Below are 14,316 nucleotides of genomic sequence, written 5' to 3'. Positions count from 1 at the left end.
TATTATCAGCATACTAACAATGTCCTTTATTTTAAATGGAGATGGGTTTTGCTGGGGCATTGGTGAATATAGGCGAAACAGGGAATCTGGTATTTAATTGGTAAAATTTAATGAATTTTTATGTTTTTGATTCCGTAATATTTATAAATTTAAAGTGTTTTAAAAGTCAAAGGCTCTCTCACACTCTCTCTCACACACACACACACTCTCTCTCCTTCTCTCTCTCTCAGATGGTGAGGAGGAAGGTGTCTCCGTCTCCCTCCTCTTCCTCCGCAGACATGAGTGATGACTTGGACACGGAGGAGGTTCTGAAGGACTTTGATTTCCTGGCCAACAGTGAGGACATGGAGGGCCTGTCCGAAGCGCCTTCCTCTGGAGACAGAACCGACTGGGGTGAGAATGACCAGTTTATAACACTATAGATTAAACTGACCCAAGGGCTTGAGATCGTACCGAAGTCTGGGGTCGGTAAGACTTACAGTGGGTTTTCACTCTTTGTTAAATGATTTTAGCAAATGGCTGCAATATAAGTACATTTTTTTCTCATTAATGTACACACAGCACCCCATATTGACAGAAAACACATCTGTCATGTTGGATGGTAAATGTTGGTGGACAGCCATTTTTAGTTCTCTCCAGAGATGCTCAGTTGGGTCTAAGTCAGGGCTCTGGACACGGAGTTGTTGTGAAGCCACTCCTTCGTTATTTTAGCTGTGCTTCGGGTCATTGTCTTGTTGGAAGATGAACCTTCGGCCCAGTCTGAGGTCTTGAGCGCTCTGGAGAAGGTTTTTGTTCAGGATATCCCCGTTCTTGGCCACATTCATCTTTCCCTCGATTGCAACCAGTCGCCCTGTCTCTGCAGCTGAAAAACACCCCCACAGCATTATGCTGCCGCCACCATGCTTCACTGTTGGGACTGTACTGGACAGGTGATATTTTTCTCCACACATACCGCTTAGAATTAAGGCCAAAACGTTCTATCTTGGTCTCATTAGACCAGAGAATCTTATTTCTCACCATCTTGGAGTCCTTCAGGTATTTTTTTAGCAAACTTTCATGTGTCTCGCTCTGAGGAGAGGCTTCCGTCGGCCATTCTGCCATAAAGCCCCGACTGGTGGAGGGCTGCAGTGATGGTTGACTTTCTCCATCTCTGCATCTCTGGAGCTCATCCTCAGTGATCTTTGGGTTCTTCTTTACCTCTCTCACCAAGGCTCTTCTCTTGATAGCTCAGTTTGGCCAGACGGCCAGCTCTAGGAAGGTTCTGGTCATCCCAAACGTCTTCCATTTAAGGATTATGGAGGCCGCTGTGCTCTTAGGAACCTTAAAGGGATAATTCACCCAAAAACGAAGATCAATTATTCACCCTCATGTTGTTCCAAACCTGTACGAGTTTCTTTGTTCTGCTGAACACAAAAGAAGATATTTGGAAGAATGCTTGTAACAAAGCAGAAAGAGCAACCATTCACTACCATAGTATTTTTTTCCTACTATGATAGTGAATGGTTGCTCTTTCTACTTTGTTGCAAACATTCTTCCAAATATCTTCTTTTGTGTTCAGCAGAACAATGAATAAATGACCTCATGTTGCTTCTGAGCTCTTCAGGCAGTTCCTTTGACCTCCTGATTCTCATTTGCTCTGACCTGCACTGTGAGCTGTAAGGTCGTATATAGACAGGTGTGTGGCTTTCCTAATCAAGTCCAATCCGTACAATCAAACACAGCTGGACTCAAATGAAGGTGTAGAACCATCTCAAGGATGAGCAGAAGAAATGGACAGCACCTGAGTTAAATATATGAGTGTCACAGCACAGGGTCTGAATACTGAGGACTATGTCAATATGGGGTCCTGTGTGTACATTAATGATAAAAAAATTACCTTAAATAATTTTAGCAAATGGCTGCAATATAACAGAGTGAAAAATTTAAGGAGGTCTAAATACTTTCCGTACGCAATGTTCACTGATACTCTAGATCCTTGATTAGATTTATGTTTTAATATCTACGTTCCTATAATTTCCTACAGTCCGGTTAAAGAACCGACAAATCTGCATGTTTGTGTCATGAACGTGACATGATATTTATTGTGCAAATGAGCATGTTAATTCAGACACGGCTTCTTACTTTAAAGTGCCCCGATTATGCTTTTTGGGATATTACCTCTCACAAACAGCTGCTTTATTACACACTGCAGGAATGTAAAGGCTCTGCAAAGTGTCAAATATCAAAGATAAATTAATTGTTAGCCTCCCAAAAGAAAAAAATAATTCTTAACTGAAACGAGCCATCAGTAATTACAGTCTTGAACCTAATTTGCATAATGCCCACCTCTGGTCTTGACTGGCTGACCAGCATCTCTTTGGTCCACCCTCAAACACTGGTTAATTTGCATAATGCCCACCCGTGGTCCTGATTGGCTGAACAGCGTCTTTTAGCCCCGCCCTCACTCCCTGTAGTCGTCTCTGAGACTGGAAGAGTTTGGTGTGTTGTTCATGTGGAGGAGACGATGTTTTCTGCTGAGATTGAGACGCTCAAATCGTATCACTGCGTGTCAAGAGCTGAGATTCAGATATGATAATGAGCACTTGCCTTCTGACCAATCACAGCAGAGCAGCTCTCAGAGAGACTGAAGCGTTTCAGACACTTAGAGAAAAGAGCTGATTAGAGACGCCAAAACAACATTAGGAGCCTTTAAAATCACACATTGGGGCACTTTAAATGGAAGCTTATTTCCACTATGGAATAAACAATTAAAAAAAGGTAATTACAATTAAAAGTTTACAATTAAAATGTATTCCCTTGTGGAAACCACTTCCATACTCTACAGCACACTTTAATGTCTTTGTAAGGGTCATAGCAGGGTTTAGAGAGAGATCTGATGGGGTTTATCTGTAGATTGAGGGCGGGTGTGTTGCAGGATTACTGTGCTGTTTTTCCAGCATCTTCACAGGACATACGGATGCTGATTTCAGAAGAGTTGCACAGCATTGAATGCACTGGCTGTCCCTGTAGAGTGTGTTTGAGTTACTGTCTCCTTGTGTGTGTTTCTCCACACACACACACACACACACACACACACACACACACACACACACACACACACACACTCCCAGCCCTCCTGAACCCATCCCTGTTGAGTCTCTGAAGAGAATTGGACTGACTTTTCTCCACAAAATCCCATTCATATGCCCATCTTCCTGCAGATCGATCAAGGTTTAGGCAAACTGAAAACCACCGTTGCCAAAACTAGCACTATTCTGAAACATATACAACATATAAAACACACATTTCTGCCATTATAATGGTCTTTTTCAACTATTATTCCCCAATTAGACCATCCGGTGTCCTTCGCTTCCAGTTATTCTAGCTGTACAAAACAACACACTGCCAAAAATGCTCTTCTTACTTTGTCATTTTGTCTTGTTTCTAGCCTAAATATCTAACAATTCTTAAATCAAGATACATTTACTAGACAAGTAAAACGACTTTTCTTGTTTTGTGAAAAATAACTCAAAATGAAGAGAGTTTTTGCTTAAAATAAGATTATTTTTCTCATCCCATTGGCAGATTATTTATCTTATTTTAAGCAAAAACTCTCTTCACTTTGGGTTATTTTTCCCAAAACAAGACAATTACTTTTGCTTGTCTAGTAAATACTTTTTGTTTTAAGACTTTTTAGATGTTTGGACTGGAAACAAGACAAAAATACTGAGTGCGAAGAGCATTTTTTATTTGAAGTTAACATCATAAACACACAGTGGTTTGCAGCCTGAAAAGGTCTCGGTTCAGACATTGGTGTTGAGTGAGAGTTGGAGGTTTGGAGCTGAATCGTTCTGATTGAATGTAAGTGAAGCGAGCGAGCCGTATAACTGTGTTCCTCCTGCTCCGTGTAGAGAAGGAAGAGCAGAGCCCTTCGTCTGAGTCCTGGGACGTGGATGAGGGTCTGATCTCTAAACTCAAGGAACAGTACAAGAAGGAGCGAAAGGGCAAGAAAGGGGTGAAGAGTAAGTGGGCCAGAATATCTCGCTCGCCGTCTCTTTCCTCATTACTGCTTCTTCTAGTGGTCAACCAATGTCGGCTGTTCAGCGACTGACGGACAGATATCACGCTTGAATCTCACAAAACCTGCACAGGGCAAATATTTCAGTAAATAATTACACGTGTATATGCAAACTAGGGTTGGGTACCGAAACCCAGTGTTAATATAGCACCAATACCTATACAAACCGGTATGTACCGAATCAGAACACAGATTTCGGTTCCACATTTCGGTCACTTGTTCACACTGCTAAGAGTAAAGCGCTCCTGCCAAATAAAAGCCGAAACCGAGGGTAACGCAGATATGAGGCGATTGACAGGCGACTCCCTCAAACGCAATGCTGAAACGTCCCTGTCCTCAGTTAAAATAGCAATTTTCTCACAATTTACAAATAGTTGGAAACATCTGGGATATTGTAGGCACTCAACTGAACAAAATATATAACACCACTAGGCCGGTTTTTGGATATTTTACTGCAAAAATACTACATAGTGCAGCTTTAACCCCGAATTGTCTTTGAAACATTGCTAGCATGTTTCAGCATGTGGACGGATGGATGTTATTTTGAGGAAGTCTGACTCGGCTCGTCTGTACAGGTTCTGTGAGATTCATTATATTTATATATTTATTCAAAACTGTTTAACAATAGAAACCGATCTCCATTTGTGGGCATCGGCCAACAGTCACAGCGATGATGTCAAACTGCCAATCATTGGTCGTTTAATCGGCCTGATGTATCGGTTCATCACTCACTTCTTCTAATGTTTCCATTTAATTTCTTTCTCTCAAAAATCACTAGTTTAACAAAAACCAGCAGCTCTCTTCAGTCCCTCCCGTCACGTGTTTGTCCCGTCTCCTCCTTTTCATCAGTTCATCCATTCCTTCTTTCCTCCATCCTCTGTTCTTTCAGGATCCGGCTGCCTGTCTTCCTCCACCCATTCATTTCTCCTTCTGTTTCTGAGACGCCTCAATGCTCTCTTCTGTTGCTCCCTTTGCATTTTATGCTGGTGCTCTGAGAGGGTGTGGCTTGTTAGCTCCGCCCAAGTGGGTGTGGTTATCAGCCAGGCTCCACCCCCTTCTCCTGCTTCCATTGTAAGAAAGTACAGACGTCAAAGTCGCTCGCTTGCCTCTTCAGTTATCACAGCTTTCTTTTGCTAGTTTTTCCACGGCTTCATGTGCCAGATCCTCGTCAGAACAGCCCACCTCGAGAGTTAGGCCTGTCACGATAGTCAATAAATCAATTCATCGCATGATAATAAAAAAATGCACTTTTCTGGCCGTGATAATTGCCATTTGCACGCTTGTTTGTTTTCCTCATCTCTCTCGTCCGTTTGGGGAGGTTTATACTCGGCCAGATTCGTCTGGAACTCGTGGCTCTTCAGTTGCAGAGCCGTTTGCAAAGTTACAAAATTTGACGCGCTCAGCAAAACGGGACCCGAACCGAACCGGTTTTGTAAAACCGTGCTGCTCCTAAAACACAATCATCCGTTGCAGTTTTCATCCATTTTATCTATTGTTTTTCGGGATTTATTCAAGTGCATTTTTTGTTAACAGGCCGAGAGTCCATTGCTTTTATTGTTTGTGTGGTTTTGTTAATTTATGGTGGATATTTAAAATGTTTTCCGTTTTCTGTCTTAAAGTCTTTAGAAATAAAAGTTTATTGACCTTTTGATAGGTGTACCTGCATTATTATACACTGTGAAAAATGCTTTTCTTACTCAGTATTATAGTCTTGTTTCTAGTCAAAATATCTCAAGATTCTTACATTAAGAAGTATTTACTAGACAAGCACAAGTAATTGTCTTGTTTTGGGAAAATAACTCAAAATGAAGAGAGTTTTTGCTTAAAATAAGATAAATAATCTGCCAATGGGGTGAGAAAAATAATCTTGTTTTCTGTTTCAATTAAGATTATTTTCCTCACCCTATTGGCAGATTATTTATCTTGTTTATTTATAGATGTTTGGACTGGAAACAAGACAAAAATACTGAGTAAGAAAAGCATTTTTGCAGTGTCTCATTATTTTAGAGGAAAATGGAACGATTATTATCATTTATCGCAGTCATTTCTTGGCCAATTTATCGTCCAAATGGTATGATCGTGACAGGCCTCGAGATGCTCAGGTGGGCAGGTTTCTGACGGGCGTTCTCTGTCCACAGAAGATGATGAACTTGTGGTTTAACTTGTAATGTGTTTGTAGGGCCCAACAGGTGTAAACTGCAGGACATGTTGGCTAATCTGCGAGACGCGGAGGATCTGTCGTCCATTCAGCCGCCAGTGGCGCCGCCAGTCCGGCCCAGCTTACCCCGACTCAACGAGCATCAGCTGGGCCGCACAGACGAGGGTAATTCTGCCACAAAACCACCATCCAGCTTCTGATCATCTCTGCAAACGGCTCATGTGTGTGTGTGTGTGTGTGTGTGTGTTGCAGTCGAAGCCCTGACGTTCCCTCCCTCCTCCGGAAAGTCCTTCATTATGGGGACGGATGAGACGCTGGAGAGCGAACTGGGTCTCGGAGAACTCGCCGGACTCACCGTGGCCAATGAGGCCGAGAATCTGTCCTACGATGTGAGTATAGGGTTAACACACACACACACACCACACACACACACACTGCCCCTAAACCTACCCATCACAGGAAGCATTCTGCATTTTTACTTTCTCAGAAAACTTCTCCTGTGTGATTTGTAAGCCTTTTGAAAAGTGGGGACATGGGTATGACACAGGTATAACAGGAGAGGGTGACATATGAGGACATTACCCATGGCATTATACACATTTGTCCTCATGTCACAAAAACACGCACACACACACTAGATGTTAGTGTTGCTCACATTAAAGTGTATATATTTATACTTATTAATAAAACTAATAAAATAACAACACGAAATATTAATAAAATAAATATTAAAATTAAAGTTAGATTTTATGTTCATTTTAGTTATTTCATTAAATAGCTAGCAAAAGGAAAAATGCATTATGTTTAGATTTAATTGAATAATTTTAGTGCTTCAACACTAGTATTGTAATTTATTTCAGCTTAATTTCAATGAACAAAGTTTTTAATAGTTTTGGTGAAGGAGCTGTATGTCAGAAATGTATTTCACTGAATCATAAATGGCCCTGATATGTCTCTAGACATTAATAAATCATGTTAATGTTAAACTCTTCTATCACTGACGACAGTAGTCCGGCAGGATATTGTCATTATAAAGTTATTGCTGCAGCTCAGCTGATGTTGATGATGTCATGTTGTGTTTTGGCCTGAAGCTCCGCCCTCCACCGATCGACCAATCAGGAGTCAGTAGTGTTTGGGGTTGCCAGATCTGCTCTAGTTCCCACAGCTGCAGATCTACAAACGGTCTGCTGATCCTGCAGCCAATCTGGCAACCTCGAGTCAGGGGGAGGAGGAGGGGGAGACACCGCTCTACAGTCATTTAAAGGGATTGGAGGACCAGTTTAGGCTACAATCTTACACACACTTCCTTTATTGATAATAGCCTTTAGACTGATTAAATATTAAAATGTTTCTGAAGCAAACGACGATTAAGGGTGAGTTTATACTTGTCATGTTTGGTTGGATTAAAACGAACCCTGGTGCGATTGCTCAGTTAGTGATCCGAACCAAACCAGCGGACCGAGAGCGCTAAAAAGATGAGTCTCGATCCGCTTCCAAACGAACTCTGGTGCGGTTTGACTGATATATGAACGCAACACGGACCAAAGACATGTAAACAAACCTACGAACCTAGCTACAAGTCAGCTGACTTGACGATGCAGAAAGATCAGTGTATCCGAAATGAGTAACGCTAACGTTAGAAGGCAAACGTGGAGCAATGAGGAGGTAAGAGCCTCATCAATATTTGGTCCGGCGAGCATGTTTTGAAAATGCAGGAAAAAACACACAAAAAGCAATCCTGGCTCTTCTCATCAAAGGACCTGTCGGCCATTAGTCAGTAAAGACTTTTGCAGCAGATCTTCATTTCTGCACAACGGAGGAAATCCTGTTTTGAACATTATGAGCTCTTCATGAATTCTCAGCTAGTAATAATAATGCCATATGTACACGCATAAAATGATGGCGTGTAATCGGCACACAGCGTTGTTCTGAATGTTCAGAAAGCAGCTCCTATGTCATATAAGCCGACCAATCAGGTTGTTAGCGTCTCCCTGTGCCTTTGGTTTGGTAACTTTAGATTCTGTTATAAATGCCAGTGTGAACGCTGAGCGGACCAGGACTATATGTTTTGTTTTTGTTTTTTGGTCCGGACCAAACTAACCGAACTACAATTGTGAACGCACCCTAATAATCTTTTACTTGCATGTTTTGTGTTTGAACACACATTAAATGTGTTCCTCATGTATTTCCTCAGATCACTAATAACAAAGACGCCCTGAGGAAGACGTGGAACCCAAAGTTCACCCTCAGGAACCATTTTGACTCGATCCGCGGCCTGGCCTTCCACCCGGTGGAGCCGGTTCTGATCACCGCGTCTGAAGACCACACGCTGAAGATGTGGAACCTGCAGAAGACCGCACCTGCCAAAAAGTCCGAGCCCTGTTTTACATCACGGTTACCCCTTTTCCACCACGCCAGTGCTGGTGCTAGTTTGGAGCCAGGGCCTAGTTTCAAAGCTAGCTTGTTTTCTGTTTTAAAATAAGATAAATAATCTGCCAATGGGGTGAGAAGAATCTTAATTAAGCAAAAACTCTCTTCATTTAGAGTTATTTTCCCCCAAAACAAGACAATTTGTACTTGTCTATTAAATGTGTCTTAATGTAAGAGTGAGCTGCACGAACACGTTGGAGTCGCGGCATTTTGATGCCGATGTAGGAACATAAAGCCATGAGCCATTGAGGGAATAAGGCTCGATCGAGATGCATCAGCGCTGTGTAGACCGATCGCCGTATGACAACAAGTCCAGCGAGAGCAAACGACTCCTAATGCTTTTGAATCGCTCACCCGGTATTTTGATATCAAACGCAGATCGCACAGCGCTGATGTATCTCGATCAAGCCTGGTGTGTGTGTGTGTGTGTTTCCCGCTAGTGTTGATGAGAAAGATGAGCCGTATACAGTGACGTAAGACCCGGCTCTGTGGTGGCTCTCTAGCCTGTGGAAAGCCAAACCGGTTCTTTAAGGCTCCTCCGTCGAACCAACTTAGAACTGACACTAGCACTGGCTCTGAACTAGCACCTGGTTTATTCTGGTGGAAAGGTAGTATGTGACCTGTAGAGCTTTAGGTGGGCCCGTATGATTGGTTCTGACACGTGTGTGTTTGTGCTTTCAGGTGTGCAGCTCTCGACGTCGAGCCCATCTACACCTTCAGGGCTCACAGGTACAGCATCCTACATCCAGGGCCTGAGATTAACGTTCTTGACCACCTGCCACAGTGACTTTCTGCCTGCCAGTTTTTCAAGTAATGGGTCCTGTGCGATTTTTCCAAATCCTTTGCGAATGTTGCTTGTCAGACTGTATGAGGCACGCCAAAAAACAGATGCACACAAGAAAACTTGTCCAGAGTTTTATATCATCAATGAATGACGCGTTCGTTGAGCTGCATTCAGTTTTGGGTAAATTACTTTAAAAAAAGTAATTAGTAACTGATAATGAATTACATCTTCATTAGTGTACCGTATTTCCTCAAATAAAAGCCTGTAGTCAATTAAACGCCGGGCCTCTGATAGTGGCCGGAGGCGTGGTCAACACGGACATATAAAGGCCGGTCTCAAATAAAGGCTGAGGGAAATGAGTGGATAATCTCCTAAATGCCGTTCATTTAATGCGAAACCATCCTGATGCCACGCGCCCCGCTGCGAGTCCTGCCAGTGCGACACACACTAATCCTGGGCTCTTCTATAGTTAACCTAAACACTTTACAGGGATTGCTTTGTAAATTAAATTGAGAATATAACGGATGCATGTGCCAATTAAAATAGGCTACTATAGTCTGAAAGATGCGACGTCTGTGAAAATGGCGTGTCAGATATCGATCTTCACAATGCGTGCGTCTCAATCTGCTCCGTCAGTAGTCAGGGCACTGATCAGGGATCAGCCCATTGACTTACCGGTATGTCCTGATCAGTGCCCTGACTACTGAACTAGAGCTGATTTAGACGCACCTAATATTAGCCTCTCGCCTCTTTTATGTCTTAAGGGTGTCGCACCCAAGCCTCGAAGCTCAGCTCCGCAAAGCGCCACGTCTCAAGCCTCGTTTATACTTTCGCCTGTCTCCGCTGCGCGAGCCTCCGCTGACTGCGCACCGCGCGCTCCTCCCCAAACGGATGAGGCGTTTACACTCGCCGCGCTCGCCGTTGTGCTATTCTTTGAAGCGACAGAGGGCGACTCGGAGTAATTGTTCTATAAACCAACGCATCGAGAAGAAGTGGGCTAACGTGAACAGGTGATGATATTTATTTTAGTATATTTAACCAAAACCACACCACAAAAGAATCGTGTGAAACTCAGTAAACCTTGGCTTGATATTATTACTTGTGACATGAGAATAAAATATGCACTAAATTAACGATCTCTTAAATATTTCCTAATTTCACTAAACTTTAATGTCATGATTTATTTATTTATTTGCTTAAACCTGGATCTTTATTTAAAATGGCTTATTTCTGCTTTTGTAGGCTCATTCAGTGAATATAAGCACCTAATGTGCAAACTGGGGCCCGGTGTGATGAGACGTCACGCTTGGCTAGATTCGCCTGAACTCGTTCATCTTCGGATGCGGAGCTGTGCGCAGAATTACAAAAAAATGCGTATTATTTTGTTGTATGGTGATATTTTTGCAAATGTTTCTTTAAAAAATCAATGATATTTGTCCACTGGAACGATCACTTTAAATTGAAAACGGTTTACATAAAGCAATTATATTTCAAACAGATGGAATTAGAAATACAGGCCTGCCCCTAATAAAAGCCTGCTTCCCTCGGCAGTTCAGGTAAATAACGGCCCCGGACTTTATTTGAGGAATTATAGTAAAAAGATTACTCTGGAAATTACTCTCTCCTAAAAGTATTTAAAGGTCCCGTTCTTCGCGATTCCATCTTTCAAACTTTAGTTAGTGTGTAATGTTGCTGTTAGAGCATAAATAATACCTGTACAATTATAAAGCTCAAAGTTCAATGCCAAGTGAGATGTTTTATTTAACAGAAGTTCCCTTTCAAAGCCGACAGCGAGCGGCCGGTCTGGACTACACCGCTGCACTTCCTGCTGTGATGACGTCACTAGAACCGTTTGTTGACTAAAGCTCCGCCCACAAGAACACACAAAATAGGGGGCGTGGTCTCGTTGCTCTCCCGAGTGGAGAAGAGCGCATTCAGCGCTTGCATCGCCCCGTTATGGTAAGAGGCGGGACCTTCCCGGGAGAAGTACGCTAAGCTGCTGTCCAATCACAACACGGGAAGCGCTGGCCCAATCAGAACTCGTTACGTGTTTCTGAAGGAGGGACTTCATAGAACAAGGAAATCATCAGGCCGTTTGTAGGACAGAGGAAACAGCGCTGTACAGATAAGACAACTGTGTGGAAAATACTTTATGAGGCATTTATATAGTGCTTTCATATGTACTACTGTACACCCGAAGCGCTTCACACTCCTGTCAGGGGTCTCTCCTCATCCTCCACCAGTGCGACGGCAGCCACAGTACAACACACACCAGCGATAGGTGGAGAGGACCTGTACATAGCCTAACATAAGATCAAATATCACAAAATCTCCAGCGTTCGTTTCAACCAATCTCATTTAGATCTCATTATATTTTCACGCGTACTATTGCACTATTTACACTCGCGTTAGACACAACGACTGTGTTTATGTGAATACTCACTAAAGAATTTTGGTATGGAGCCATCCCTAACACACACACACACACATCTGTGAAACTGTCATTGTACTGTAGCTTACATCCGCGTTGCATTAACTCGCACATCCTAAGTCGTAGTCAGAGAAAGGCCTCATCTTCATTCAGATCGCATGAACTAATTAATCACTCAATTCTCATTGGCTACCTGTGGCAGGTGGATTGACCCGCATAATTCACCCGCACTTGGCACATGGTCGGGTGTTAATTTCAGGCCCTGGCTACATCACACCATACGCCTGTATTAGCTGTCAGAAAGCTCTTTAGTGTAACGTCCTGCCGGTGTGTGTGTGTGTGTGTTCTGCAGGGGTCCGGTTCTGTGTGTGGTGATGAGCTCGAGTGGAGAACAGTGCTTCAGCGGAGGCTTGGACGGATCCATTCAGAGCTGGAACACTCCAAACCCCAACATAGACCCCTACGACTCCTATGGTACGCTCGTGTGTGTGTGTGTGTGTGTGTGTGTGTGTGTGTGTGCCTGTTTATGTGGTTAATGAGGACACATTTGTATAACTACATGAGTATTACACTGGTATTACACTTGAAATGTCCTCATAAACCACATCTATAATGTCGATGAGTCTAAGCCACACCCACCGATCGGCAACACCAATAGTAACAGGAGACCCGTCACAGTGTGTGTGTGTGTGTGTGTATTGACCTCTCTCTCTGGCTGTAATAGAGCCGTCTGTCCTGCGGGGGGCGCTGTGCGGACACACAGACGCGGTGTGGGGTTTGGTGTACAGCTCGGCTCATCACCGGCTGCTGTCCTGCTCCGCTGACGGGACGGTGCGTTTGTGGACCGCAGCAGACACTGCTCCCGCCATCGCCATCTTCAACGAGAACAAAGGTGAGAGAACACACACCGCTCACACAAACACCATCTTCATTTCGGTTTTGTTTACGTGGCCCTGAACCACTTCACCAGTCATAATCTCACCGGTATATCTGTGGCCATAGCCAACAATACATCATATGGGTCAGAATTAGACATGTTTTTCAAATGCCAAAAATCATTAGGATGATTTCCATGAACATATTTCATACCATAAAAATATATTATTAGTATTAATATGCATTGCTCAGGACTTAATTTGCACAACTTTAAAGGGTACACTGCAAAAAATGCTTTTCTTACTCAGTATTTTTGTCTCGTTTCTAGTCCAAACATCTAACAATTATAAAAACAAGTATTTTGCTTGTCTAGTAAAGTTATTTTTTCCCAAAACAGGATAATACTTTTTGCTTGTCTAGTAAATGTTTCTTAATGTAAGAAATTTGAGATATTTTGACTAGAAACAAGACAAAAATACTAAGAAAAGCATTATTTGCAGTGTATTTCCTCAATATTTCGATTATTTTTGTTAGCTGGGAACATAAATAAGCGTAAGTCAATCTATCATCCGCATATTACATCCCATAACCAACAGCTCTTTCTTAAAAGCGTTCTATAATGTTGTAAAGGCTCTTTATCAGCATCTATGGCTCAGTGAAGAACCTTAAACGCTCATGAACTCATTTCTGGTTCCCCAATCGCACCGTTTCCCAATCTCAGGAGCCTTTAGTGCAATGGGAACTCTGCATACAGTAAAGGTGGGAACTGGAAGCCCTGTTTTTAAGAGTTTGGATCCTAAAAGGCTCTTAAGGGGAAAAAGATTCCTCAGATTATTAAACTAATCTTCACACTAAGAACAGATCCATGAAAGGTTCTTTGGGGAACCTAAAGATGGCTTTTAAATGGCATTTGCAGTGAAAACCTCCTTCATTTTCAAGAGTAAAATCTACTTTTTCAACTTGAGTTATAATTTGTTTATTATAAAATATGTTTAAATGATCTTTTTATTTTGATGGTTAGATGATATTAGCATTGAAACGGACCCCAGAATAAGTCTCAGAGAATGATTACAGCACTCGTGTACATGTTTTATAAGAGTTTTTTATTAGATGAATGAATTATCTTATTTGTCAATAATGATGGTGATGATATCAGGATTGAAAAACACCAAAATAAAGTCTAAATGCAACACATCACTTTACAAATATATATATTTATTTATGTTTTGGTAACACTTTACTTCAGGGTGTGCATAAGACTGACACCTTCATAATCAATATTAATGAGTTTTTGTGCAATTTATGATGATCATATCAGGATTGAAACTGACCAGAATAGAATAATAATAAGTCTTAATTAAATAAATAAAAATTACCACATGCTAGTTTTCAACAACAAAAAAATATATTTTTTATTATTTGTTTGTTTTATTACCGTTGTTAATTATTATTATTGAATATCAGCATTTAAATGGACCCCAAAATAACAACATAAAAGTTTTAAACAATTCAAAATTATTCACCACATGTCAGTTTTAAAAATATATATGATTTGTATTTTATGAATGCATGGAACTTTG

At 41.9% G+C, this 14,316-nt stretch overlaps 1 protein-coding gene across 2 annotated transcripts in view; it reads left to right on the top strand.

The window, feature by feature from the left end:
• Window positions 1–14,316, top strand: part of strn (striatin, calmodulin binding protein) — a 57,289-nt gene that overhangs the window by 33,964 nt on the left and 9,009 nt on the right. The window contains exons 7-14 of one of the 2 annotated variants that reach the window (XM_067431011.1): window positions 231–393; window positions 3,891–4,001; window positions 6,237–6,380; window positions 6,468–6,604; window positions 8,410–8,585; window positions 9,327–9,374; window positions 12,213–12,334; window positions 12,585–12,752. In XM_067431011.1, coding sequence (XP_067287112.1) covers window positions 231–393; window positions 3,891–4,001; window positions 6,237–6,380; window positions 6,468–6,604; window positions 8,410–8,585; window positions 9,327–9,374; window positions 12,213–12,334; window positions 12,585–12,752 — 1,069 coding nt within the window. The remainder of the gene's footprint in view (window positions 1–230; window positions 394–3,890; window positions 4,002–6,236; window positions 6,381–6,467; window positions 6,605–8,409; window positions 8,586–9,326; window positions 9,375–12,212; window positions 12,335–12,584; window positions 12,753–14,316) is intronic. The other variant, XM_067431012.1, reaches the window with a different exon arrangement.

Source organism: Pseudorasbora parva, chromosome 22 (genome assembly GCF_024679245.1).
Source record: "Pseudorasbora parva isolate DD20220531a chromosome 22, ASM2467924v1, whole genome shotgun sequence".
Classification (NCBI taxonomy): domain Eukaryota; kingdom Metazoa; phylum Chordata; class Actinopteri; order Cypriniformes; family Gobionidae; genus Pseudorasbora; species Pseudorasbora parva.
This window is presented reverse-complemented; position numbering and strand designations above follow the sequence as displayed.